General features: G+C 49.9%; 2 protein-coding genes across 5 annotated transcripts; one reads left to right on the top strand and one right to left on the bottom strand.

Moving 5' to 3' along the window:
• Positions 1–1,066: 1,066 nt before the first annotated feature.
• PCED1A (PC-esterase domain containing 1A) lies at positions 1,067–6,149 on the bottom strand. Of its 2 annotated transcripts, none has more exons than XM_032461967.1 (8): positions 5,701–6,149; positions 5,231–5,375; positions 4,637–4,716; positions 4,288–4,526; positions 4,038–4,188; positions 3,674–3,920; positions 1,808–2,059; positions 1,067–1,453 (listed from the first exon to the last, which is right to left on the bottom strand). In XM_032461967.1, exons 2-8 carry the CDS (start codon positions 5,352–5,354, stop codon positions 1,206–1,208), a joined length of 1,341 nt encoding a protein of 446 aa, XP_032317858.1. In that variant the 5' UTR covers positions 5,355–5,375; positions 5,701–6,149; the 3' UTR covers positions 1,067–1,205. The 2 variants fall into 2 exon arrangements, with proteins under 2 accessions (XP_032317858.1, XP_032317857.1); XM_032461966.1 differs by having other exon boundaries at positions 5,674–6,148.
• VPS16 (VPS16 core subunit of CORVET and HOPS complexes) lies at positions 6,135–26,448 on the top strand. Of its 3 annotated transcripts, XM_032461964.1 has the most exons (26): positions 6,135–6,284; positions 17,834–17,922; positions 18,201–18,298; positions 18,375–18,503; positions 18,583–18,727; positions 18,823–18,938; positions 19,039–19,161; positions 19,292–19,347; positions 19,698–19,787; positions 19,877–19,971; positions 20,125–20,201; positions 20,632–20,763; positions 20,859–20,986; positions 21,115–21,150; positions 21,340–21,448; positions 21,613–21,747; positions 21,840–21,948; positions 22,043–22,140; positions 22,224–22,331; positions 22,640–22,717; positions 22,814–22,983; positions 23,066–23,162; positions 23,864–23,967; positions 24,083–24,223; positions 25,279–25,401; positions 26,001–26,448. In XM_032461964.1, coding segments are annotated over exons 1-26 (2,640 nt in total). In that variant the 5' UTR covers positions 6,135–6,231; the 3' UTR covers positions 26,002–26,448. The 3 variants fall into 3 exon arrangements, with proteins under 3 accessions (XP_032317855.1, XP_032317854.1, XP_032317856.1); XM_032461963.1 differs by having other exon boundaries at positions 25,279–26,448; XM_032461965.1 differs by lacking the exons at positions 25,279–25,401; positions 26,001–26,448 and having other exon boundaries at positions 6,136–6,284; positions 24,083–24,374.
• The last annotated feature ends 1,539 nt before the right edge of the window (positions 26,449–27,987 follow it).

The following is a 27,987-nucleotide window of genomic DNA, read 5'->3' as shown; positions in this document are numbered from 1 at the left end:
CCACTTTTTGCAAGCTCTTTTCAGGCACTGTCTCATTTGATTCTCAACAGCCCTGACAATGGTGCTCTCTAAAGGTTTTTATTAACTCACATTGTCTATACCAGTTTCCCCAGCACGGGTGTGTGTTAACTTAGTAGCTTCCCTTCATTTGCACTTAGTAGATTTCTAGCAAGGATAAAAAGTTTTCTGGTCTTCTGTCTCCATGTCCATTTGAGCAGGATGTTATACCCTTTGACAAAGTAAAATTTCAGTAACAAGTATGGAAAGTGAATGCCAGAGCTCTGCATCCCTCTCTTCCATCCCATTCTACTTGAAAATTATTTAGTGGGTCTCTGTGCTTCCTTATTACCAGCCCACTGCCATGCTGTGCCCCCACCCCCCCACACCACCACTTAGCCTACATGATACCCCTGATGCTTAGTAGTCACCAACCTCGGGTCAAGACCACTTGTCAAAGCCAAGACCCTATCCTCTTTCTTAACTTCCTTAAAAAGTTTGCCCAAGCTCCCTACCCCCACTCCATGCTGAAATTCTCCCTCAGCTCCTCCTCTCTGGCCCACCCACCAAAGAAGTTGGCCTATGATCACTTTGCTCCCATTGTACACTGTATCTATTAAATACGGGGTTTCTAATTGGCCTCCCACTTGACCATGGGAGCTTCTTTAGTTCCAACCACTTATTGAGTGTCTACCATATGCCAAGCATTGTGCAAGGTAAGGTATGTGCCTACCTCCAGGAGTAGTTCAACACTGAACGTACACATGAATGTGTGAAACCAGTATAGTTAAGAACTAGCCAGACCCAAAACTCCATATAAAATATTGGTAATTTTAAACCAGCCCTTGATATGTCCCAATCCCAAAGAGCTGCTGACAACAGGGGACCCCTCCAGGATCTTTGTTAAGTACATGTGTGTTCTGGTGAGGGTGTAAATGAGTGTGTGAGACAGCAGGAAGGACTCAGTGTGAGCTGAAAAGTCCAAGGTTGGAGAGACACTAGAGGCAGCCTCTCCAACTCTCAAGATCATGGTTTGGGAGATCCACTCCCCCACACAAAAAGATGCCGCTCTGTTCCTCCATGCTTTTATTGGTGACAGCAATGGACAAGAACAATGCCAGGCACAGGAGACACCCTGGCCCAGCACCTGGGGTGGCAAGCAGGCCCTGCAGGGCCACTGGCACATCCACCCCAGCACAAGATCCAGTCTACACGGGCCATGTCCCCGAATGGGCAGGAGGCCGTCTGTCCAGTTTGTATGTGTGGATCAGCCTGTCTGAGTGTCTGAGCCGCTGCTTGCAGGGCGCCCCCATCCTCGGCACATGGTAGGGGCTGTTGTGAACACAGCGCGGCATCCCCCGGTGGACCACCGGGCCCCGATGCTGACCTTGGGGGATAGGGCTGGAGACTGGAGGAGGCAGGGGGCCAGGCACAAAGTTCCCTCCAGGACCACATCCTACAAAAGAACCAGCAGTTATGAGAGTGGGCTTCTGGCCAGGGTGAACCCAGCTCTGCCTTCAGGCAGTTCTGGTCCTCCAGGGTGAGTTTTTCCAGGTGGGCTTCAGTTTTCCCATCTGCAAAATGGCAATACCACCTCCCTTACCTCCAAATCAGGAAATTGTGACAATCAATGAGCTAACTAATGAGTCTGCAGATGCTGTTCCAGACTCAGCTGTGACTGAACCCAATCCTGGGGGATACTCTAGGGCTGCCCAACTCCCCTCAGCCCACCTGGACGTAGGAGGCTGGGCTAGGGGAGGTTCAAGAGAAGGCTGGGAAAGGTATGATGGGAGGCTGTGGAGACACCTACCTAAGTGGGGTGGCATCGAGAAGTCTTCCGTTGGATTATAATTGAAGAATTCATGGGGTAGGAAGGGCTGGCCTGGGAAAAAAGGGGGATCCTGGGGCAGGGGTGGAAACAGAGGAGGTGGGGAGGGCTGAGGGAGAGGGTGGGGAAAAGGCATGGGAGGGGGCAAGGCCAGCTGCTCCCCAAAGTCTGGGGGCTGCCCCTGGCTCCCCTGGACGAGATGCTCTGGCTCTGGCCAGTCTTCAGTCCACGGATCTAGGAATGGGATGGTTGTTTCAGGCAGGCCTGGGGAGCCAGGCTGCCCTGAACCCTGGCTGTCCACACGCCTAAACCTCTACTCCCACCTCTTAAGAGAACAGGGCACCTTCTGCTTCCTGCTTCCTGAGGTTCCCTCCTCCCCTCTCGTTTCACGCTAAGCCCAAGCTGTGCTCCTTCCTTCTTGCCTTTCTTAACAGGCAGTGGATCTGCCTTTGTTCTAACTTCACGCTCCCCTCCAGAGCTTTCTCCCTTTGTCGTTGGCTCCCATATCTTTAGCTTTGGCCTCTCCCAGCTCCTCCCCGCAAACCAATAAATAAGCTCAGTCAGTTTTCTCTCTTAAAAACAGAGATCCTGTCGCTTCCTTCTCACAGTAGTCCCTGGTTCCTTTCAAACTTCCACACACAGCATTCTGCCCGGTTGCCATTCCTTCATCAACTGCTCCCTGACTCTTTTAACCCTACTTCACTCCTTCAACACTTCTCCTAAATGTAACCACTTCCTCTCTTCCTGATAGTCACACAACATGGCCAACAGCCTCTGTCCTCCTTGAAACTGCCACCACCCTCATCTCCTTTTGTTTCCTCCATTGGCTCCTCTTCTGTTCCAGCTCCAAAACACGATCATGGTTTCACCCCATCCGTCACAGTTCACATTCATGCCTTCAGCTGCCATCTCTCTGCGGTGCCCTATGACTCCAAATCTACTCAGCATCTCCACAGGAATGCCAAGAGATCTGCCCTGACCAAACTCACCAACTCATTCTCCCACCCAACTCTTCCTTTTGACGTTCCTACTTCTGTGGCTCCAAACTGGGTTCGGAAGACCAAGCCACCCCAAACTAGCCTTACAACCTTTAGAGGAGCCCTTCCTTTGTTGCAGATCAATTCTCTTGTCTAAAAAAACAAGGAAACTGAACCATTATACAATCAATTATTATATAATTCGCCTCCATGATGCTCCAACTCCAGGCTACCAAGTCCCGAATTTGACATTCTTGGCCTCTCTGTGCCCCGACGCCCTCTGGTGCTACTACAGCCTTCTAACATGAGTCATGTCGCCAATTCAATAAACACCATCCCATAGGCACTATATACACGACTGTGCTAGACACTGGGGTTGAAAGGAGTGAGCTGTCAACAAGTGAGGCAAGAACCTTGCCCTTGGAGGACATGATCCAGGGGAGAAGCAGACATGCAACATAACTCACGATGTCCCCTTTTACGGGCAGGCAGGAACTGAGAGCCTGATGGCACCAGCCAAGGGGCTCTGTTGCTTCTGCTACACTGCCTGGACTGCCTTTCCTCTGTTCATCTTTCTACCCTCCAAGTCCATTTCTATTTAAAAGTATCCCCATTTCTTTCCTGTTTATCTGTCTTTTGACATGCTGCCTTACATGCTTGATGCTTACACAAGCTCATTCACGTACACGGAGGTCACTATACCGCTAGACCACACAGAAACCCAGGGGAAGAAGAAGACACTCTCAGTGTCCGCAACAGTCCTTCAAGGGGCCTCTACTCCCTTTGGGTATCTCTGTCCTGTTGTGTCTGAGCCTTAGGCTCTGAGGGCCCTTTTTGCATCACTACCCTCCCAACTTGTGGTAGGGCTCACCAGGGAGATAGTCACGCTTGGGCAGCTCCACACCCCAGGCATCGGCCACGTGGCTCAGAAGCAAGTGTGAGAGGTGGCGGTGGGCGTGCTGGTCCCAGTGGACCCCGTCCCGGTGACGGTGCTGAACTGCATGCCGGAAATGAAAGTGGAGATCCAGGACATCGAAGCAGTAGTCCCCGGCCAGTGTAGCGCTGTAGAAGTTCCCTTCAACCACATCCCGCCGCAGAGAGCCCGCCAGGGGCTGGAGCTGAGTGAGAAAGTGCAGCATCCAAGAGCCACAGAATGAAGGCAGGATTGGGAGGGAGGGTCCTCTATGTACCAGTCAGTTGCCCGTCCTCCATCCTGAGGGGCCCCGGTCACTTGCCTCAGGCAGAAGGAAACCCCCAGTGACACGCTCCCCTAGGGGCATTGCCATGTTCCACACCAGCAGGCAGGAGTCTGGCAACACCTGGTCCATGCGCACGAACACCCGCTCCAGGTTCTCTCGGTAGCTCTCCATTGAGCAGCGGCCATACCTGTTGGGCAGCACAAAGGGTGGGCAAGAACACAGGGATGGATGGCCTCTGAGCCATACCTCCACCCTGAGTCAGTACTGCCCTCTCCCCAGCCCCAACCTGGAGAGATCCCAGAGGCAGGAGTTGATGATCACCAGGTCTGGGGCAGGTCCATACGTCAGCTCCTCCAGGACTCCCTCGAGGTACTCAGAGTAAACGCGGGTGAGGAAGTAGAATCGCACAAGGTGGTGGCCAGAACCTGAGCAGAACTGGCGGACCTCCCGGTACTGCGTCCCGTTGTGCAGCTCGCCCAGCTGACCGCCAGCCACCAGCTGGTCCTGTTCAAAACTCAGCTCCCCCTGCCCACCCCCCCCAACCCAGCTGGTCAGACCCATGCCAGGGAGGACAACCCTACCAGGCCAGGGTCTGAGCTTGCCCACCACTGACATGGCTAGTAGGCTTGCCTCACCTTGGCTTTCAACTGGGCAGCTGTGAGCAGTGAGTCTTTCTGGAGCAGGAGCACCAGGTCCTTGTACACAGCCCGCTGGACTGCAGGGAGACAGAGATCCCAAGGCTGAGGCATGCCTCACTCCACCTCAACCCCTTTCAAGTCCAGGCCTCCCATCCTCCCAGGGCTGGGTTGCCTAAAACCACCTTTGTGGAGTGTTGAATGAGAAGCAAGAGAAAACGTGATGTTAAAAACTCCTGGCACTGCCTCTGTTCCTTCTACCTATATGCCATTCCTCAACTTGATGCACAGTGACTCAAGATCACCTGGCAGAGGTCAAGTCATCCAAGACATACACAATCCACAGCTTCCATGAGAGAAATTGTGGGGGACTGTTAGGAAGAAAAATGCTAAGCAAGGATGGGGTGAAAAGCTTGACAGGATACATCTGTCAGGACACCTGTAGTACCAGCTGGGGAAATAAAAAGAGAAAACCTACTGATTTGAAACTGACTAGGGATCAGTGAGGACGTTTGAGATAGAGATGATGGGTCCAGACACAGAACATAGGCTGCAGATGCGGAAACGCAAGTGCGATTCCAGAAGGGCACTCACTTGAGTCCCCCAAGATGACCACGAACTTGTTGTGTAGTAGCTGCTGGACTTCCGAGGCTTGGAAATGGACCATGGCGCTTCGCAGCGGGCGGCGAGGCTCCTTGTTCTCCAGACAGAAGACCATGCCGCCGCCAACTACGACGGGCTGTAGGGAGAGGCCACTAAGCCGCGCGAGGGCGGGGACTTAGGGCATGACGACCCCAGGGCCCGCCCCGGCATAAATGAGACTTGCGCTGGCCCCTCCGGAGCTACAGGGGCCGGGTGGCAGAGTTAGAGTGGGGCCCGCAGTGGCGCCAGCCTCGACTACACCTGGCAAAGGAGGCAGGAGGTCACCCCGCCCGCGGACCTCCGGGACACCAGGGCGCTTCGCGCGCGGCGCCGCCCCGCGCCCCACCACGTGCCCGCCCCCGCCCCGCGCATGCGCGCGCCATCGTGCCAATTACCGAATCCCGGGGTTCCGCGCTGTTCACCTGCGGCCCGGGCAGGCCCACGTACTGCCCACGGCAGGCTCCGGGCCTAGCCTCATGTTCCCGCGCCCGAGGAGGCCGGTGGTGGGTTCAGCACAGCCCCTGCCCCGCAGAGCCCGTGCGTCCCGGTTAGCCGTCGATGCGCAGCCTGACGCCCAGCGCTCTCCATGCGTGAGTCGCAGAGGCCCCGACGGTGCCTCGGGCCTCCGCGCCCCGGGCGGCGATGTTCACAACTCTCACTTCCGGTCACCCATGTCCCGCCCCGCCCGACCCCCTCAACGCCCCAGGGGACAGGAAGGTGGCGGCGGAGGCCGCCACTGGGAGCAGGAACCAGGGCCCGGCCCACCCCGGCGGGCGCGAGGCCCGGGTGTGGGCGGGGGCGCGGCGGCGGTCAAGTGCAGCTGCCCACAGTGGTGATGGCCGTAGCGGTGGCCTCGCCACGTGACCCGGACGGGCGGAAGCGGAAGTGCCTGCCGGGATCCCGCGTTAGGCGGGTGTCCCCTCGGCGCTGGCCAGCCGCCGCCTGCACCAGCCATGGACTGCTACACTGCAAACTGGAACCCGCTCGGGGACTCGGCCTTTTACCGGTGAGCCGCCCAGCCCTCCCGGCCACGATCCGGCTTACCCTGCTCGCCCGCTCGGGTCCGCCCCTCTCCGACTCTCCCCGGGTTTCTATCAACTAACTAACAGCTGCCTGTGGCCCGGCCTTCCCCTCTCCGGAGAAGGAAACCGAGGCAAAGCCGGTGGTCACACAGATAGGGGCACAGCCCAGCGCTGAAGCCCAGGTCTGTCGGCTCCCGGAAGGATGCTCAGATCATGTTGAGGGTGGCCGCCCTCGGGTGACAGTGAGTGCCTGGTCTTCTGCCGGGAAGTGCTGCTGAACAGTCAGACCAGAGGGGCGCTTCTAGGGGAGGCGGGGTCGCACGGCGGGCGGGGTAACTGTGCCTACCGAGGCTGGGAGGAGGCGAGTCGGGAGTGAACCAGGGGCAGCGCGAGTGGGGACTCCATGTTAGGGGCAGCCCGCTCATGAGAGTTGTAGAGTCCTAAAACGCTAATCTTTCTAAAGTGTTGACTGATCATCTTATTACCCTGATTAGGATTTTTCAATGGCTTTCCTCCTTTGTTAGATAAAGTATAAACTTCTAATCATGTTGCATCTGTAAATCGGCCCTTATTTGTTTTTTCAACTCTCCTATCCAAATTTTGTGTTCCAGTTGCACAGAACAGGACCCCAACACACCAGGATGTTTCATGGCTCCCTGTGTTTGCACTAGCTTGCATTTCCTTCTGTGGGCATTTCCCTCTTTACCTCACTGGAGAGTTCTTGCTCATCCTTCAGGACTTAGTTCAAGAGTTCTTTCCGAAACTTTCCCTGACCGAATCCCAATAGAGTTGACGTTCAGCTGACTTTCCTTTGGGTCTCAAGGACCGAGGACTAGGGTCTGTTATGTATGGCACAGTAGGGCAATATCTGTATAGCTTTCTTCTGCTAAACCAAGTGCCCTGAGGGCTGAGAGCATATTTCTAGCATCCCTTTTTCTCCAATGTGTATGTAGAATAGTGCCTGTTATGTAGTAGTTGCCTAATAAAGTTTTAAAAAATACTTTATTAATTGCAACTAAAGATCACAAAGACTTCGAATTGCCGTCTTCTTTCAATAGAAGACAACTGTGCTAGTTAAACTGTATACCATTGTTATTCACATATTAAAACTTTTAAAAAAACATTTTTTATTGAGTTATAGTCAGTTTACAATGTTGTGTCAATTTCCATTGTAGAGCACAATTTTTCCGTTTTACATGAATATACATATATTCATTGTCACATTTATTTTCCACTGTGAGCTACCACAAGATCTTGTATATATTTCCCTGTGCTATACAGTATTATCTTGTTTATTATTCTATATATGCCTGTCAGTATCTACAAATTTTGAACTTCCAGTCTATCCCTTCCCACCCCCCTCCCCACTGGCAACCACAAGTTTGTATTCTATGTCTGTGAGTCTGTTTCTGTTTTGTATTTGTGTTCTTTTCTTTTTTTTTAAGATTCCACATGTGAGCAATCTCATAGGTATTTTTCTTTCTCTTTCTGGCTTACTTCACTTAGAATGACATTCTCTAGGGACATCCGTGTTGCTGCAAATGGAGTTATGTTGTCGTTTTTTATGGCTGAATAATATTCCATTGTATAAATATACCACATCTTCTTTATCCAGTCATCTGTTGATGGACATTTAGGCTGTTTCCATGTCTTGGCTATTGTAAATAGTGCTGCTATAAACATTGGGGTGCAGGTGACTTTTTGAAGTAGGGTTCCTTTTGGATATATGCCGAGGAGCAAAACTTTTTTGATACACGAAATGTCAGCCCTTAACACTTCTGAGATGGACAGATGCCTTGTGGCAATTTTTAGAAATGGGTTGAATTTGTTATTTAATTCTTATCTTTTATCATTGTGCCTGTACAATGTGAAAAAATTGCAAAAATTTAGTTAAAAATCAGTAAAGTCAGTAGAAAATAAGTGATTTAAACTGTTTTTGTGGCGAAGAGGTGTCAGTTGACATAGGTAGTCACATAATTTAGTGTTTATCACAGAGTGTACTTTCAAAAATACTAACTTGTATTACTTTTGAAAATATCTGTTGCCTACATGGGCTTGTTAAATAGGAGAGTACTGAAAATGATGATCTCATTGTCATAGGAGTCCCATTTATCATATGGAGTCTTAACTTTGTTTACAAACCTGTAAAGTTTGAAATGAGTGTAAGCGCTGAGTACAGGCCGTAGTTACGACCTGTATGGCTAGCCCACCCTTACCTCTGCTGTGCTGCCAGGAAGGGGTAGAGGTGTAAGCCTTGCTGTAGAGGTTATGTTACTTTTGCTCAAAGATATTGAGCCTTCCTATGTACTAGACACTCTGCTAAGTACTTTATGTGTATCAGATTGTTTAAGTCTGACAGCCCCATGAGGTAGGTATCATTATTTTAACTCCATCTTCCTGATGAGGAAACTAAGACACAGAGAAGTTAGATGACCAAGTTAGACAGGTAGTAAGCAGTGGGGCCAGGACTGGAACCCAGTCTTCTTCTAGGACCTGTCTTAAAGCATGGGGTTTTTGTTTTTAAGCAGAAAATAAAATATAGCGTTCTAGCTTCTCTACCAGAGTGGCAATATTTTAGGTGCAGACACTTGGTTTTATTTGTATTTGTGCATAGCCTTATGACAGGACTTAATACATGTTCAAGTAAGTGAATGAATGATAGGCAGGTGGCAGACATTAGAGCCTTATCTACAGGATGAGATTCTTTTGCATTGGAAGCACTGTTCTGGAAAATCCAATTTGGGAAGGCAAGGAGAGAAAATGGTGACAAGTTCTTATGGGGCTCCAGAATTTTAGCCATTTTTATTCTTAAAACCCAATTTGGGATAATTCTGTTAAATAATTTTGCCCAGCCCTTTGTCAGGCTGAAAGTGTATTGGCCAATAAAGAGACATAGATCCTGTCCACTCTAATAGAACTTACAGCCAGCAGGGGAGACAGTTGATAACCACAAATGAGTCTGTATTTGTTTGAGCATAATTGGTGAGGTAAGTCGGAGGTAAAGAAGACTTTCTGAAGGAAACAGTACCCCCTCCAGAGGATGAGTAAATGTAGGTGCAGGGAGTGGGATCAGAGAAAAGCATATACAAAGGTCCTGAGGCAGGAGAGGCAGGGACACTCTCCATGTTTAGGCCAAACAAAGAGAACCATTGCGGCTGGGGGGCAGGACAAGAGATGAGACAGGTGCTTTTCTCTTAGGAGCCACACCCTGCAGGGCCTTATAGACCACCATTATTTGAAGAACAATGGAAAGCCTAAATGAAAGGATTGGTGTGATTGGATTTGTGGGATGTGTGTATGTGTTTTAAGTTCCTTCTGGAGACAATGAGGGGATAAGTTGGAAGTGGCAAGAAAGAATGGAGGCAAGGGAGACTGGTTAGGAGGCTGGTGGAATAGACCAGGGAGAAGTTGATTGTGGCGAGCACTGGACGTGGAGAGAAGGGACCTGTCTGGGAGATATAAGGGGGTAAAATCGAAGGAGATTGTGCTGGGTTGCACTTTTAAAAGATTACACAAAGAGACATTTAATTGTAAACAATGAAATTATTTTGGCCTCCCCCGATCAGATCTACCTGTTGTGTTCCCAGCCTGATGAGATGTGCCCCATCTCTCTGACTTCTCAGAAGCCATGTGCTATCAATCCACACCCTCCCTCAGCCACAGGTTTCTCCAGCTGTTGGTGTCCACCACCCCCTGCGTCAGGGTCTCCTGAAAGGCTGGCTGCATGCAGCTTCCTAGGCCAAATCTACTCTGTTATCTGTGGGGTGGGTCCTGGGAATTCGATGTGTATTTTAACAAGCAACCAGGTGTTTCTTTGCTGCAGGAAAATCTGAAGACTACCACTCTGCATTGTTTTCCACCATCCCTACCCCTAAAGGCTCCCTATCGGATCTCAAGAACTGTACTTAAGTCTCTCCATCCTAACAAAAAATAAACATCCCTATTCAAGAAACAAACCAGTCCCTCCTCGTCAGCCCATCTTTTGCTCCCCTACCCCAAAGGTCTGAAAACTGCCATCTACACTTACTTCCACTTTCCCTCTTCCCACCCACCGCTCACTCTGGTCTGATCACCCTGTTCTCAGTGACATCCTGCTTCTACAGTGGGCACAGCTCAGGCCTCATGTGAACTTGACTGTCTGGAGCATTGGATAGAGGTGACCTCCCTTCTTTCTTGGGATTTGTATTTAACCTTTTAACTATAAAAATTTCAAATGTACAGCAAAGGAGGAATAGCAGAATGAACACCCACAGCCATCATTTAGGCTTAAAAATTGTCATCGTGTTGCAGTACATTTGCTTTAACTATTTTGTAGGTTAAGAACTATTAGAAGAAGGTCCAGTATACATAAATGTACAGAAAGTAATGCAGTGGACATCCCTGTGCTTAACACGCAGCTTCAGCAAGTGTCAGCAGCTTGCTGTTCGTTCTCTTTTCATCTTCCCTTCATCCTCCTCCCCCCACAACACACACATACTTTTTGAGACCATTTAAAGACAAAGACAGATGTATCTTTTCAATCAAATACATTTTCTGCTATAGTTTAAAATAAATTACTCACATAACTTCACTGTGCATTACTTTGGGAAAAAAAAATGACAGTTGCCTGTAAAACTGCAGTAGTCTTTCACACCAAACAAAATTAACATTTGATATCTAACAACCAGTTCTTACTCAGACTTCTCCAGTTGTCTTCAGTATCTTTTTATCACTGGTTTATTCAAATCCAGACTCAGATAAGAATCATTCACTTGCTTCTCTAAATTAATTAAGTCTTAGTTAAGCCTCTTGTAAACTTGAACATTGCCATCTCCACTCTTCACCCCTACCTCTTGTTTTCATGACAAATTGGAAGGGGAGTGCCCTCCGCAAGCTGGGGTTCCGACCTCACTAAAGAAAGTTTAGTTGCAGCCCACTGGGTGGTGGAAGAGTTGCTGGTTTGCTTGGCCCAGAGCTGTTCCGCAGTCACTGGGCAAGCAGGACGCAGGCATCTCAGGCCCAGATAGGGCACAGGGGAGCCAGAGCTGAGGGCCAGGTTCAGGGACTTGCACAGGGAGTGGGAGCATCACTGTGAGCAGGAGACCGGGAGCACGTAGTGTGTATGTGGAGAGAGGTTCAGGAAGGTGGACGCCAGTCCAGGCCAAGGCTGTGCGGTCACCAAGGGACAGTGTGTTCTGGGCACATGGTTGGTGCAGTGTCACCAGATGTCCTCATACCCACACTGCTGACTGATCCTGTAGATGCTGCAAACAGCCAGAGGGCCCCTTCCTCCTGCAGTGTCTCTGTACTACAGCGCCCTCTACCGAGAAGCTTAGCATCTGGCTCGCTGTGGAGCACATACTAAAGGGTGAATTTGGAGCTGGGAAGCAGTAAGTTGATAACTGACGTGGTCCACCCTTTGGCTGCTCGGCTTCCATATGCGTCCTCAACACACTTTTGAACTCCTTCACAACAACCAAACAACTCTGTATTTCTGCTTAACAAGATACTACCATCCTTCTTACAAATAAACTACTCTTTCCCAAAATGAGAAAACACAGTCTTTGCACTGATCACTGTATCAATTACCCCTCAAATTGAATTACAGTCCCACTGAATATTTTGTCACCTAAAAATTTAAATTTGTGTATAAAATAAAAACGGGAAGGTGAGAAGACAGTGGCTAGTACATACATAGAAACACAAGCATAGAACAAGCACAGAGAAAATACACAGAGTGCCTGCAGTCACTTTGTAATTGGTCACCAGCTCATAGTTGATATCTTTGATTTCCTTCTTCAGCTGCCCATCCCATATTTCCCTGGCCCTCAGCCTGAACCTTCACTACTCTGGGATTTTTACATAATGAAGTGACCCAAACCTTCATTTCTCAGTCATTTAAAAAAATTTTTGGTTGCTGATGTTTTTCATTAATCTTTACTGTTAGACATAGAAGTCCTTAGAGGTGTCCTAGATGGTCTTCTGGGTTTCAGACATAGTCCTCCTTGCCTCCATTGTGTAGCAGCAACTTGAATTCCCCTTGGCAATCAGGATAATCACTTCAGTCGGTAAATTAACCCCATTTTCTTGCCTGTTGGTTCCATTGTATAAGGAGCCCAGAATGGCAAGGTGGTGCTCTTATCTTCTGAGTCAGTGAATCCATCGGGTCCCCTGGTGGAAACATTCTCCCCTTAGGGACTAATAAGCACTCCAAACCAAAAGATCTCAAAGTTGCTGGAACTGGAAGCAACATTTTAATAAGAGAATCATTGGGTGTAATAGTGAGAGCACCCACTCCCGCTTCCACTCCTTAATTCCAGGTTCTGTGTATTCTGACTGTGAAGGTGATAACACCATGTCATGGTCTCTGATGCAAAGCATAAGCTTGCATCCTATAAGACAGTGCCTCATACTTTTAGAATATTGTCTCCCAATTGGTGCTGTAACGGAGTCGTCATTAAATTTAGGCCAGCCACTTCTGGGTAATGGGGTATAGGGTAAGACTAGTTGATTCCTTGGATATGAGTCCACTGCTGCACTTAAATTTGCTGTGCAGTGAGGTGCTTGATTAGATGCATGGCTTTGCAGGGTGCTATCGCGGTAGACAAGACATTCTGTAAGTGCACAGATGGTGGATGCTAGCAAAGGCATTACAGGGAAGGAAGACACATCCACACCCAGAATTTGTATTCCAGTGAGGACAGCTCTTTGCCCATGATGGAAGAGGTTCAGTGTAATCAGCTTGTAGACTGGTACCCCTGGGAATGATGCCATACTGGGGCCATGTGCTCGTCTCTGCTATTGGCAGATTAACCACTCAGCAGTAGTGTTAGCCAGGTGAGCCTTGGAGAGGGAGGCTCCCAAGACATCTACCCTAAGTGAAGTCATCACAGGGTTTTCAAGCACAGGAAGGCTAGTCTCGTGAGACACAAAAGGGCAAGCTACTTCCAGTGGTGAGGAAGACACAGAATGACTTGGGGGTTCAAAACTGTCATTCTTATCTGAGTCTAAACAGATATCCCCCTTCCAAGTTTCAGAATCCCTTTCTTTCCTAATTAGTACCCTGACTTTTACATGAGAAATGGTGTACTGGGGACTTCAGCTGTCAGTTTAACAACCCACACAGCTAAACTCTGCCTTTGATTTTCAGAATTAGCAGCTGTGTCGCTGCAAGAACTAAGAGACTTTTATGCTGTCACAGAAGCTTTCTGCTTCTCAGACCATGATTGGAGCTGAAAGTTCATGGACCTAAGCTTGTCATTTTCTCTTTGTAAATGTTCAGGTGCACTCAAAATAACCCTTCTACACCATAGCCTGTATAATCATCATTACTGCCATACGGTCAAGCACAGAGGTCACTCCCAAAGCACGTGTTTGACTTGGTGTTTCACCATGGTGAACTGCAGGCTTGATTAGTTGTGATGCTTCTGCACGCAGTGGGTTACTAGCATCCATTTCCCATTGCAGAGAACTCAGCACTGCACTCAAGCCCAAGCATGTGACCAAACAAATCCCCAAATCCCATCTTTAGAGTTTTGTCTCCTGGGACCACTCCCTGCGCCAGTTAGTCTGGATCCATTCGGGAGACTTAAACCAGGAAAGTTTAATAAATATAAGGAATTATTAAACTGTGATAAAAGAGTAACTGTGAGATATAGGAAAAACTTAGACAGTGACCTAGGGCTAAGGGATAGTACCCCGAGAAAGCTAAACTTGGAAGGGGGGCCCTTCTCCAGGCTGGGGTTTAGACCGTGAGAAGATATAGTTGCAGCCCACTGGATGGCAGTGAATCTCACTGGTTTCCCCAGGGCCAGAGCTGGTCCATAGTTGCTGGGCAAGTAAGACGCAACCCTCTGGGGCTCAGTGGGTAGGAGGACACAGGCAGTCTGCAGCTGGTGGCCAGTTGTTTGGGTGTGCAGGGGCAGTCACAGAGCTGATGCAGGCAGCCTGGAGCACTCAGTGACTGGGTGCATGGTTGTGCAGAGGGGTCAGTGGAAACACTCAAGGGCACAGGCAGGGTAGCCAGCAGCCAGGCATCTCGTCATGCTAAGGAAGTAGGCCCTGGCGTGGTGGCGCGGGCAGGAGGTCAGGAACATCGTGCCTGTCTGAGGAGTCATGAGAAGGTGATCACCAGTCCGGGCCAGCCTTGGAGGTTGCTGCATGGCTGGGTCAGAGCAACACCAAATGTTCTCACACCCTGGCGCAGGCTGCCTGCCCTGCTGCAAAGCAGCGGGAGAGCCCCTTCCTTGTGCTGTCCAGTGCCCTCTATTGAGAAGGCTTAGCCTCCTCACTGTGAAGGAGTAATGCTTAAAAGAACAGTTATCCCCAGAACACATATGGAAGGATGAGTATCTATTTCCCCATCAAATTTCATCTAAGGATTTTAGTAACAGAATGTCAAAAGAAATGCAAATGGGGTTAAAAAGCTCAAATACTGCAAAAGTATATAGCCTACATATTGTGAGTCTCCATTGTTTCCCAGCCTCATTTGCCACCCTCCCTAAGGGTAACCAGTGTCTCTGGCCTAGTGTAGAGGCCTGTGGGAGTTTTTCTATGTATTTACACACATACATGTGATTATATGTAAATATGCTTGTCAAAAATATTTGCTCAGTGTTTTTATTGCATAAATGGATTCATATGGTTCCTAATGAGCTGCAGCTTCCTTTTTTTTTTTTTTACTTAACAATGTATTTTAGCGATCACTTCATGTCAGTATACACAGTCACCTTGTTAATAGTCACATAATATTCCCCAGAATGGGCATAGAATAGTTTATTTAACCAGTCTGATTTTGAAGGAGTTTTTTTAAACTATTTTAAACAGTGTTGCAGTGAATTCATACCTTTGAATACTTGTGCAAGTAGTCTTATAGGTTAGACCCTTGGAAGGAAATTGCTAAGTTAGAGGGGTTGCGCACTTACAAGTTGGATAGTGTTTCATTTTCTGTAAGGGCTGAACCATTTTATACTCCCAGGAATGTGTAGGAAAGTGTTCATTTTCCCACAGCTTCAACAATATTACATGTTATTTATTAGCCTCTTAATTTTTGCCATTCAGATGGCCAAAACATGGAAATAAATTTAAAATTCATTTTTACCTAGTCATTAGTATGTCTGTTCATATCTTTGACTATTTTTCTATTGTGTTGTTTCTACTAATTTGTGAAGAAACTCTTTATATGTTCTCCACGTTAACCCTTTGTTACAAATGTGACACATCTTACAGTGGTCATTTGACTTTTATGTATTAATTTTTAATGTACATATTTTAAGTTTTTATGTAATAAAATCTATTTGTCTTTTCCTTTGTAATTCTGGGTTTTGTGTCTTGCTCTGAAAGACTTTTCTGTAGTTTACATAATGAAAATGTTAGCTTACATTTTTCTCAAGTTTTTTTATGTTTAGTTTTAAAATATTTTCACATAAAGTGGTGTATTATTAGCCCTTGGCCATTTTTCTTTTACTTTTATTTTCACTTTTTACAGTTAATTAAAGCCTTTTGTATTTTTAAGAACAATATTCCTTTTTCATGTGTTACTTTTTTTCCCTTTTTGTAGTTTGTCTTACTACTTTGCTTTTGATGGACTTTTTAAATGTTAACTATTTTAATAAATAACCATTAATGTGGTTTAAAAACTCAGTTTCATTCCCATCTCTACCCCTCTTCAACTGATTCCACCCCTCACCTGCAAGTAACCACTGTTAATTAGATTCTTAGAAATTTTTCCAGTTTCTTTTTTTAAATAGAAGCAAATGTAAATATGTACTTTTTAACCCCTCTTATATAGAAGTACACAGAAGTTCTTAAGTTTTATTTAGACTCATTTGTTAGTCTTTTTCTTAGTGACTTCTAGGTTTTATATCATATTTAGAAATTGTTTCTACTTTATAAAAATAAGCAAGATTTGTTCTGATGTGGGTTTATTTTTGTTAACATTTAGATCTTGAATTCCACCTGGAAAATATTTTATTGCAGAGATTAAACAATGAAGTAGTATTTATTGGGGTTCTTCCCATATGGCCCATTGTCTCATTTCATGTATCAATTTGCACCAATTTGAAATGCTGTCTTTATTACATACTCTATTCCCAGATATTTTTCTGGATTCTCTTCTGTTCCATTGATCTGTTTACTTACTCCTGTGCCAAAAGAAGTTTTAATTAACTTTAGTTTTTAAGTGTATTTAATTTCTGATACATATCTGTTCTCACATTTTCAAATGTTCTTACGTATTATCCAGTATTTTCTCTCTCAGATGATCTTTTTTTCCCCACCGATGAACTGTAGAATCAGTTTGTGCTTTCCTCCCCACCCAGAAATTGGGGTGATTTTTATTGGAATTCTTGTGCATTTATAGATCATTTTGGAATATTTTTCCATGTTTTCTATATCCTTAAGTAAGCTTTGATGTGATTTTACAAAAAAATTTTTATTAGGTCTGTCCTTGGGTACCTTATAGTTTTATTGCTATCATGATTAGAATCTTTTTAAAGTTATGTTTCTAATTAGTTCTCACTAGCCTATAGAAAACTAATTGGTATAGAAAATACATTGATTTTTGTTGATCACTTACTGAGCTCTTTTAGTCATTGTTACATAGACTGCTTTGGATTTTCTAAGTAGACAACCTCATTATTTGTGAACAGTAGCAATTTCACTACTTCTCCAAAATGGAAACTTCTCTTTATTTTTTTTTCTTAAATTATGTTGACTAGAGCTCCAAGAAGGATATCAATAGAAGGTAATGATGGGTCTCTTCCTGATCTTCAGTGGGAAGGCTCCTGAAATGATACTAGCTGAAACACCCTCCTTCTCGAATGTTGTCTTCTCTTGTTGACCTGGATTAGTGCCCACTCCTTCGCTGTCCCCTTTTCCCCACCTTCAACCATCAAGTGATGGCATTCCTCAAGCCTCCTACTCCGTCTTCTCATGCAGCACACACTCTGGTGATCCACACACATCTCAGATTGCGGTCGTCTCATGCCACTTTGTAATTTCAGTTGCCTCCTGTAAGCCAAGCATTCACAGATTGGTATCTCCAACCCAGGACTCTACCCAGCTCTGGACTCACTAAAGAGCTCCTCTTGGATTTCTTTCAGGCATTGCTCACTCAGTACCTCTAAAACTGAGTTCAGTATCAACAAGCATTGAAGTGGACCCCTGGGTATAAAGCCCAGGGGTCAGATTCAGTGTTAAGAACCAGAAATAGAAGAAAGGCTCCCTAACCTGAGAGGCCCTCCTGAAGGGTCTTATTTCCTGCTAATGCAGGCCCCAGCTGGCCGCCCCAGCCTAGTCCCACCTCAGTCTGCGTCCTGGCTTATTGGCCGTACAGCCTGCCCTGCGGCATCCTCTGCTCCCTCACCTGCTGTCCCTAAGCACGCATGTGGTCAGTGAGCCTATATGTTTCCAGTCACCCCCCTCTCCCTGCCCATGGGGGTCCTCCTCAACTTTCCTGTGGAAGATGAATGGAAGCTTTAGGGGCTCCTCTGTGGCTCACCCCATCTGAGTGCAGGGTCATGAGGCTAACCTCTGCTCGCCTCTGTGTGGGCAGGAAGTATGAGCTGTACAGCATGGACTGGGACCTGCAGGAGGAGCTGAGGGACTGCCTGGTGGCCGCTGCGTCCTATGGGGGCCCCATTGGTAAGTTGCCCACTGCCGTCTCATGCTCTGGGACCACGGCAAGAACTCAGGGTCCTTGATTGCTGGTGGTCTCTCTGTTGGGTGGTTCTTGCTGGCATGTGCTACCCACCCCCACCCACCCTACTGAGATGCTTTTAGTTCTGGTTCCCCTGAGGCCTGCTGCACATGGGGTGGGCCTAAGGAGCTAGCTGTGAACTAGTTAAGCAGGCTACCTAAGGCCTGCCTCACACAGAGTGGGCCCGGGCAGCTAGGGCAGAAGGTTCCTTCTCAAACTGCAGCACTGCTGAGGAACCCCTGGAAGAAGGAGAAGGCTGCCAGCATAAGGCCGGTTCTCGAGATCTACTCAGCTTCCGGCATGCCTCTGGCCAGTATGCTGGTAAGCACCCCGCCCTGGGGCTGGGGCCAGGGGTTCACCCTGAGGATGGCCTCAGGAACCTCCCTCTTCTCTGCAGTGGAAGAGTGGGCCCGTGGTGTCCCTGGGCTGGTCAGCCGAGGAGGAGCTGCTCTGCGTTCAGGAAGATGGTGTGGTGCTGGTTTATGGGCTCCATGGTGACTTCCGGAGACACTTCAGCATGGGCAACGTAGGGGCCCGAGGGGCTGGGGAAGAGGGATGGAGTCTGGGGCTCTGAGGATCCCTTAACCTACGGCCCCTCTCTCCAGGAGGTGCTCCAGAACCGGGTCCTAGATGCCCGGATCTTCCATACTGAGTTTGGTTCTGGGGTGGCCATCCTCACAGGGGCCCACCGCTTCACCCTCAGTGCCAACGTGGGGGACCTCAAACTCCGCCGGATGCCAGAGGTGCCAGGTGAGCCCACAAATGTGCCTCCAGACCATGGGACCATCAGAGGCAGAAGCTGTGGGCCTTGGTCACCCTGAGGTTGTCCTGTTCCCTGGCTGCAGGTTTGCAGAGTGCACCGTCATGCTGGACCACGCTGTGCCAGGACCGAGTGGCACACGTTCTTCTGGCTGTAGGACCTGATCTTTACCTCCTGGACCACGCAGCCTGCTCTGCAGTGGTGAGGGGTCCTGTGTGGGAGTGAAATGAAGGGACTGGGGGAGGTAGTGGGGAGGTTCTGAGAAGTCAGTATCTCTGGTGTCCTCCCGGACCTGCCCCAGACCCTCCCTGGCCTGGCCCCAGGAGTGAGCAGCTTCCTGCAGATGGCTGTCTCCTTCACCTACCGACACCTGGCGCTCTTCACAGACACAGGCTACATCTGGATGGGGACAGCATCACTCAAGGTGTGATCCTGGGACAACACAGGGGCACCATGCCTTGTCCAGGAAAGATCTGTTGGGGGTAGGGGAAGGGCTTTTCAACCAAACTGGTGACTGCTGGGGCATGGCTATGACATTCCCTGCACCCTTTCAGGAGAAGCTGTGTGAGTTCAACTGCAACATCCGGGCCCCCCCGAAGCAGATGGTCTGGTGAGGATGGGGGTGTTATGCTAGGGGTGGAAGTGGATGTAGCCTTGTCTCCTGGGACATGTTGATTCAGCCTGTCTACTGACCAAGCCAAGTGAGCTTATCTTCTCTGCCAGTGCACATTTGAGGGAAACCCCAACCCACTGTGGGCCCCAGATGCCCCTGGTTGCTGACAGCACAGGGTGAGAGGGATGCAGACAGATCAGCCAGAGGAATGGGATAAGGGACAGCAAGCATGTGCAGGGCTAGACCCAGGCAAAGTGATGTGGGAGACATGGCTGTGGGCCAGGCATCCTGTGCGTGTCCCAGACATTTATATGTATGTGTGTGTGTATGTGTGCTGCTGCCCACAGGTGCAGCCGCCCTCGCAGCAAGGAAAGGGCTGTCGTGGTGGCCTGGGAGAGGCGGCTAATGGTGGTGGGCGATGCGCCTGAGAGCATCCAGTATCCTTGGAGGGCTGCCAAGGGTTGGGGGGATGATAGCCTGCCCTACCCCATCTCTTCGTGCTCTTGGGAACCTTGACCAAGCTTGGGTTTGTGTTGGATGAAGACTCCTACCTGGTGCCTGAGCTGGATGGGGTCCGCATCTTCTCCCGCAGTACCCACGAATTCCTGCACGAGGTTCCAGGTGAGGCCCTCACAAGGGCACTGGGTGACCCAGGGCAGGGGCCCCTGGGCACCACGGCTGCCCTGGGCTAGTGCCGCAGAACAGGATCAGGGCATTGAGGCAGGGCTGAGGCTTCTTGCCCCCTTCTCCTACTCACCAACTCCATTCCTCCAGTGGCCAGCGAGGAGATCTTTAAAATTGCCTCGATGGCCCCTGGAGCGCTGCTGTTGGAGGCCCAGAAGGAATATGAGGTAAAGCCCTAGCTTTTCTCCCGGGCCCCAGGATGCTCTCCTTCCCCTCCCCCTTCCCCTGATGGGCCCAGCCCCTGCATCCAGCTGCGACCTGTCAGGACAGGGGTCCAGCTAGGACACTGGGCTGGGCTGGGCTGGGCTAGGGAGGGCTGGCTCAGGTAGATGGAAGAGACATAGTGTCCTCTGTGTGGTGATAGGGAGGGGCAGGGAGCCCCCACTATTCCCAGTCTAGGCACAAGTCAGGGCTACTATTGAGAGGTCTCAGGGCCCCCAATAGGCAATGGTGGGCTGATATGGGGTGGGGTGTGGGCTCCGACCTCTGCAGCCCGCCAGGCTAGCCCATTTGAACCACAGCCCCAGAGGGGTGGGGGCCAGACTGGCGGTGTTCCCTGCCATGACACATTGTCTCTTGCACCCTCCCTCACCCCAGAAAGAGAGCCAGAAGGCTGATGAGTACCTGCGGGAGATCCAGGAGCTGGGGCAGCTGACCCAGGCCGTGCAGCAGTGCATCGAGGCCGCAGGACACGAGCACTGGCCAGACATGCAGAAGAGTCTGCTCAGGGTCGGCCCAGGAGGCAGGGCTGGAGGGAAGGCTGCTGGGTAGGGGTGGGCTGGCAGAGGGGAAGCTCTCCTCTCTTGCCCTCTGGCTCTTCTTAGGCGGCCTCGTTTGGAAAGTGTTTCCTCGACAGATTTCCACCAGACAGCTTCGTGCGCATGTGTCAGGACCTACGTGTGCTCAATGCTGTTCGAGACTATCACATCGGGATCCCCCTCACCTATAGCCAGTATCCCCAAGTGTGCTGGAAGGGTGTTTACTGCCTTGGGTTGGGGGAAGGGGCTGGAGATGATGCGTAAAGGTCCTTGGCACATAGGGCTTGTTCCCCTGCTGGAACCTTAACCGAATAAAATACAGATACAAGCAGCTCACCATCCAGGTGCTGCTGGACAGGTACAGCAAGCCCAAGGGTGCTGGGAGGGGGCTGCAGTGGGCAGCATTACAGCGCCGGATGTGCTCCTGTGGTCTCTGCTCCTGACCCCCTTTCCTTGGGATCTGGGAGGCCCGAGTTCGAGGCTGGGGCCACTCTGCCCTCTTTCTACCCACCTCACCCCTGGGCCCTTTACCCCCCTTGCCTGCCAGGCTTGTGTTGCGGAGGCTTTATCCCCTGGCCATTCAGATATGTGAGTACCTGCGGCTTCCTGAAGTGCAGGGCGTCAGCAGGATCCTGGCCCACTGGGCCTGCTATAAGGTGAGGATGTAGGACAGAGTTCAGTGGCATTTAGGGGCTTCCAGACCCTGGTGAGGTGTAGCAAATATGAAGTGTAGACTGAAAGGGTGGGTCCTGATGGAGGCAGTGGGAGTGGGGGCTAGGAGATGAGAGCCAGGTGTGTATGACACCCCTTCCCTCTGCAGGTACAGCAGAAGGACGTGTCTGACGAGGATGTTGCGCGGGCCATTAACCAGAAGCTGGGGGACACGCCTGGGGTGTCTTACTCAGACATTGCCGCACGAGCCTATGGCTGTGGCCGCACGGAACTGGCCATCAAGGTAGGTGCCTAGCCTTCCCCAGATGCTCTGATGTGGGTAGTAGAGGCCCCCAGGCCAGCTCCTTCCCTGTGTGCCTTCCTCCCCACCCACAGCTGCTGGAGTATGAGCCACGCTCCGGGGAGCAGGTACCCCTTCTGCTAAAGATGAAGAGGAGCAAACTGGCACTAAGCAAGGCCATCGAGAGTGGGGACACCGACCTGGGTGAGCAGGGTTTGGGTGAGGGCAAGGCTGGGGTCTCTGAGTTGGGCAAGTGGTGGCAGGGCTGGAACCCCCATCCCACCTCATCGTCCCATAGTGTTCACGGTGCTGCTGCACCTGAAGAATGAGCTGAATCGAGGAGATTTTTTCATGACGCTTCGGAACCAGCCCATGGCCCTGAGTTTGTACCGACAGGTGTGTGTGGTGGGCAGGGTGGGGCTGGAGGCTCCGAGCCCCTGAGTTGGCCTTGCTGACTGCCCGCTTGCCCGTTGCCCCAGTTCTGTAAGCATCAGGAGCTGGAGACGCTGAAGGACCTTTACAATCAGGATGACAACCATCAGGAGCTGGGCAGCTTCCACATCCGAGCCAGCTACGCTGCAGAGGAGGTCTGAGGGCCACGGGGCGTGTGGGGCCCACGGGCTGGCTTCTTCTCCAGGTGTCTGGGCCTTGAATGTGGTGCACACCCCATCTGATCCTCACTGTTGAAGGAGAGCCTGAGAAGACATGAGGCCAGGATGGGGGTTGGTCCCAGAGGAGCCGGCCTTCCTGCTAGGGACACTAGAGCAGTGTGCCCAGCGGGTGAGGCTGGCACTGGCGACCCTGGGCACAGGGATGGGGAGAAAACCATCGCCTAGGTGGGGAAAGCTGAGGTGCTTTGTGCTGTGAGCTCAGGTGTCCCTTCTTGTCCTGGTAGCGCATTGAGGGGCGAGTCGCAGCTCTGCAGACAGCAGCCGATGCCTTCTACAAGGCCAAGAATGAGTTTGCAGCCAAGGTCTGGCCCCTTCTTTTCTGCGAGCCTCTTCTTCTCCCCTCCCAGTATCCTCTCCTTGTCTCTCTCATTCCTGTCCTGCCTCATCCCTGTCCCCAGGCCACAGAGGATCAAATGCGGCTCCTACGGCTGCAGCGACGCCTAGAAGACGAGCTGGGGGGCCAGTTCTTAGACCTGTCTCTACATGACACGGTCACCACCCTCATACTTGGTGGCCAGAACAAGCGCGCGGAGCAGCTGGCGCGTGACTTCCGCATCCCTGACAAGAGGTAGGAGAGGGCCCGGTCAGCGTGTAGTTCCTGGGATCCCCTGGCCCCTCCTGCAGCACCTCCACACCCAGCTTCCCCACAGGCTCTGGTGGCTGAAACTGACCGCCCTGGCACACCTGGAAGACTGGGAAGAGCTAGAGAAGTTTTCTAAGAGCAAGAAATCACCCATCGGCTACCTGGTGAGTAGGGCCCACCCTCCACCCCACCTCCAGTGAGGGTCCTCCTGGGGAGAGGACCAGGCTCAGAGACAGGCTGATGGCCTGTTCACGCATCTGTTCAGCTACTCCACAGAGTTAGTGGGTGCTTCCTGTGTACGCACGTTTGAGGGCCAGGCATGCGGGAGGTGGGCCCAAGTCTGCCTGCAACTGTTGGCGGTAGGGAGAATCAGCTGTTCTTCCCAAGGAGGACCATGGGGGACACCATGTGCCTGAAGGAAAGTCCTGTTGGAGTGGTGGTGGAGGGGCACAGGGAGGAAACATTTGCAAGGCAGTGGAGGATGTTGATAGGTTGGTTTTCTGTGGCAGGCGGTTCAGATGTGTGGCAGGTAGTAGGGCTAAGGGCAGCCTGGGAGGACAGGGGATGCCTGCTGTGAGTGGGTAGCAGTGGATGGTGGAGTGCACACATGGAATTGTTGGGTTTCAGAGCTCCAACAGATCTTTGGTTTAGGTCGTTTCTGCCCTAAGAATGTTAGGATCACAACACTGTTGTGTACGTGTGTAACTGTTGTATGTGTATTTTGGGCAGGGTTGAGGGGTATAATGTGGGGTATAATGTAAGGTATACATACTGAAGGGTATAGTGTAGCTACTGGGCTTTGTTCATAAGAGAGGACAGGAGGGCTCTGCCTTATCTTTTCCCTTCACCCTCTCCCCCTTCTAAGCCCTTTGTGGAAATCTGCATGAAGCAACACAACAAATACGAGGCCAAGAAGTATGCCTCCCGTGTGGGTCCTGAGCAGAAGGTCAAGGCATTGCTTCTCGTTGGGTGCGTCTGCCGAGGGCCCCGAGGGTGCTGGGTGGCTAAGCCAATGGGCTGATGAGAGGCATGGTTTGTGCCCCTGGGCAGCCCAACAACGGCTCCCCTCCTGCTCAAATCCCAGGGATGTGGCTCAGGCTGCAGACGTGGCCATTGAGCACCGGAACGAGGCAGAGATGAGCCTCGTTTTGTCCCACTGCACTGGAGCCACAGACGGGGCCACAGCCGACAAGATTCAGCGGGCCCGGGCACAAGCCCAAAAGAAGTAAGGGGCCTGTCTGCACATCTCCCCGAGCCCTGGGCCTGGCAGAAACGTCACTGCTCATCCATCTCTTCTTCCAGAACAAAGTTGAGGAGCTGGGGTGTGGTGGGAGCTGGGGTTCTAGTTGTAAATAAAGCTGAAACATTTTAGAGTGCTTGTATTGTGCAATCCAGCCTGAGCAAAAACAAGCTGGAGGCAGAACCAACCAGACACCTCAGGAGCTGAGGGCTCCTGTGTCGGGCTGGAGAGGAAGGTTCTCCAGCGATAGTTACAAGAGACCTGCCCCCCTCCACAGTTACTAAGGAAAGTCCTCACGAGCACACAGGCCCTAGGAAGATTATGGGGAGAGAGGACGTAAAATGTAATGAGCACCAAGTCACCAAGAACCGCACTGAAAAGCATTGCACGTGTACACACACAAACACACACACGAAACTTGCTAAGCACTTTAGCTCTGTTTTCATTTATTTCACAAGACAGCCCTGGGAGACAGGTAATATCAGCCCATCTTAAGAGAAAATTAGGGATTGAGGACTGGGGAGCAAGTATGTGGCAAGACTGGGATTTGAAACCATGTTGGACATTTGGGGGCCTTAGAGCTGCTCCTTGGCTGTTGTGGTAACAGAGGAGGGATGACTCAGCCGGACCTGAAACAGGGCCCTCTGAGCCGGGGATCCTGAGGCTAGGCCCCTGATGTGCACTTCAGTGAGGAGTGGAAGACTGATGAGAGGCGTGCAGCCGCTGCATTGGAGGGATCAGGGAAACCCTGCCTACTGGACAGTGGGGAGCAATTCCTGAGTGGTCTCTGGGCTGAAAAGAAAAAGAGGATGGCGTTCTTCTTTAGGCAATTCTGCCAAGGAAGGGCTGCAGACTGGCGAACCTTGGCTCCACCCTCCCCCCCGATGGAGGCTTCACCCCTAGTCGGTAGGAATGCCTTCATGGCCTTCAGGGCTCCCAGTCTGTAGCCTCAGTCTACACTCCAGTGCACCTTGGCTTCATGCCCCAGCATCCCTACCTAACACTGAGGGCATTGTCTTTCTTCTTGTGGCCCCCTTTAGTCTAGAAGGAAGACAAAGGAGGAAACCAAAGCCCAGAGAGAAGGCAGGCCTCCCTGGAACTTCTGGCTTCCCCTCTTTAACGCCCCTAGGACTATGCTTAAAAAGAGCGAAAGACTCAGCTTGGTAAGGTGTTTCTTTTTCTTCCCCTACCTGGTTTGTAAATGTAAATTTGTGAAAATCCTGCAAGGGGATATAAAGCAAACTGTAAGACAACCATGTATTATGCTCACCACTTATTATATCGGTCAAGAATTTGAACAAGATAAAACAAGGGATAGTGCGTCTGCCCCACAAGGTCTAGGCCATGAGCTGAAAGACACAGGTTAGGGGTGACTTGGCAGTGGGGCCTGGAATCTAAAGGCTTGTTAACTCACATGTCTGGCAGTCGAAGCTGGTTGTTGACCTTTGTTCTGCCAGCCAGAATACCTGCAACCTGCTGTACCTCACAGCATAGCAGCCAGGTCCCAAGGACAGCATCCCAGGAGAGCCAAGCAGATAGGTACTGCCTTCCCTAACCTAGTTTTGGAAGTCACACAGTATTACACCTGCCACATTCTGTTTGCCAAGGCAGTTGCACAGGCCTACCCCACCCAATTCCAAGGGGAAATAGATTCCACCTCTTAATAGGGGAGTAGCCAGCCTCTGGAAGAGGATGTAGAACTGGAAATGTGGTCAGTTTTTGGAATCACAATCTGGTACTACCTATAAATCTTCTCTCTTAGAATCAACAGACACCTGGGGAAAGGAAAGGAGATTCTCAATGCTGGAGATTGGAGGAGAATTTTTTTTCCTCCTCCGTCTTGGCCTCACAATTCTTCACTGCCCTGGTAGCTCTTCCATGCCTTTAACAAATGTTTTCTCCAGCTTTCCTAACTAGAAAAGGGTTGGTACCATCCAGTCCTCTCTCTGGAAGGGGGGCACTGGGCAGTGCATTTAGAATGTACACAATAAAAAGTCTATGTCCCCAAAGTAACATACAGCGTAGTTACTCATGTGATATGCGAACATTAAACACTGTACACATGAACTTTAAGAAATATGTGAGAAATAACAATAATGACATTTATACAAATAGTGTTTACAACTTTATACAAAGTGTGTGTACCTGTGGAGAAGCACTGGAATTTTCCCTGGGAAGAGTTGTTTGAAAATTAAAAGCAGTTTTGTATACTCTCTTGTAGAGTTAAACATTGCTTCCCACCCCCCACCCCCCACATTTTATCATGAAAACTTCCAAATATACAGCTAAGTTGAAAGAATTTACAATGAACACCTGTATACCCACCACCTGGAGTCTACCAGTAACATTTTACTAATATGCTTAATTTTCATACATCTGTCTGTCCATCTTATTAATCCATCTTATTTTTGATGCTTTTCAAAGTAAGTTGCAGTCATTCATTTACCTCCCTCTGAATACTTCTGAATGCATTTCAGTAATTAGAATGCAGTTCATTGTGTGCTTTTTTTTTAAAGACAAAAATCTGTATGTGATGCTCAGATCCTAACTACGTTTGCTGAGTTTTGACAAATGCATACACTTATAGTGATTATTTTAAAAACAACTAGTTTGAGCCTCATCTGGAGCACCAAAAAATAAAAAACAACTAGTATTTATTTTTCAAATCCTCAGTTGCTCAACCATAATTAGTGTAAAATGCCTTTCTCTACCTTGAGTGATTTGCACAACAGGCTTGGACCTACAGTCACAGGTAGAGTAATCTTGGCCAATGGATGGAACTAGAATTGAGCCTGGGACCAGGATTTGGGGCCTCGGGTCAGAGAATTTGGGAGCATTTCTTCTGGTTTAGGATATCATTGGCAGCCCTGGAGTGAGAGTCAGGGCAAAGGTTCCTATAAGCCACCTTCTCAGGGTAAGGAGGCTGCAGTCTCTTTTGGGTATAAAACAGCCAAATGACTCTTGGGTATAGACAGTGAATGGCCTGGGAAGGCACCTGGCTCTCATTTACTTCAACCTTCTATCTTACTGCCTTGCTTTATTTTCATTACAGCACTTAGGAAATGTTCTTGTTCATTTGTTTATTGTCTGTCTCCCCATCCAGAATGTAAGTTCCTGAGAGCAGAGACCTTTTCTGTTTTATTCCCTGCTGTGTCCAGCACATGGTCTGCACTCAACAAGTATTTGTTGAGTGAATGACTCATTGTTCCATTTACTAGATGGGGAAAGGAGGCCCCAAAAGGGGAAGTGACTTGCCTAAAGAAATAAGCATCCTTTACTCCCATCCTCCAGCTCTCCTTCTAGTCCAGTCCTTTTCTCATAAACCTGTGACTGGGGTCTCCTGTGGGGTGGCTGAAAAGTGCCTACGTGTAGGGTGTGCTCCCGTCGGCTGGGACTAAAGCAGGACCAAGAGCAGGGCTTTGGCCTCCTCTCTCCTCACAAGAAGTCTGCCTCTCTCAGCTCCTCTCTTCTCTCCTCCTCAGGGAGAGCGCTTTGCCTTGTGGTGATGGGGGTAAGCTGTGGACACCTGGGGCATCGGTAGGATGAGAAGTCTGGACAGATCTCTACAGGTGGGCAGCTGAGGATGGGACTCTGTTCTCTCCCGCTGCAAATAGGGTCTGTGTGGTCACCAAACTGAAATTCCCTTTTCAGGGTCTCAAGGATGAAATATGCAAGGCCCTGTCTCTCCTTGGTGTGAGGTCCTGTCACCTCTGCACACACACCACAGATGCTCTGACCACAGAGCAGCT

Source organism: Camelus ferus, chromosome 19 (assembly GCF_009834535.1).
Source record: "Camelus ferus isolate YT-003-E chromosome 19, BCGSAC_Cfer_1.0, whole genome shotgun sequence".
Lineage (NCBI taxonomy): Eukaryota > Metazoa > Chordata > Mammalia > Artiodactyla > Camelidae > Camelus > Camelus ferus.
This window is presented reverse-complemented; position numbering and strand designations above follow the sequence as displayed.

Excerpts from the sequence above, each read along its gene's own strand:
- PCED1A (XM_032461967.1), bottom strand. The coding sequence starts at position 5,354 with ATGGTCTTCTGTCTGGAGAACAAGGAGCCTCGCCGCCCGCTGCGAAGC. Across the intron at positions 3,921-4,037 it reads GGGGTTTCCTTCTGCCTGAG|CTCCAGCCCCTGGCGGGCTC; the intron begins GCAAGTGACCGG and ends TTTCTCACTCAG. Across the intron at positions 2,060-3,673 it reads CAAGCGTGACTATCTCCCTG|ATCCGTGGACTGAAGACTGG; the intron begins GTGAGCCCTACC and ends TCCCATTCCTAG.
- VPS16 (XM_032461963.1), top strand. The coding sequence starts at position 6,232 with ATGGACTGCTACACTGCAAACTGGAACCCGCTCGGGGACTCGGCCTTT. Across the intron at positions 21,151-21,339 it reads ATCCAGGTGCTGCTGGACAG|GCTTGTGTTGCGGAGGCTTT; the intron begins GTACAGCAAGCC and ends CTTGCCTGCCAG. Across the intron at positions 23,163-23,863 it reads AATCACCCATCGGCTACCTG|CCCTTTGTGGAAATCTGCAT; the intron begins GTGAGTAGGGCC and ends CCCCCTTCTAAG.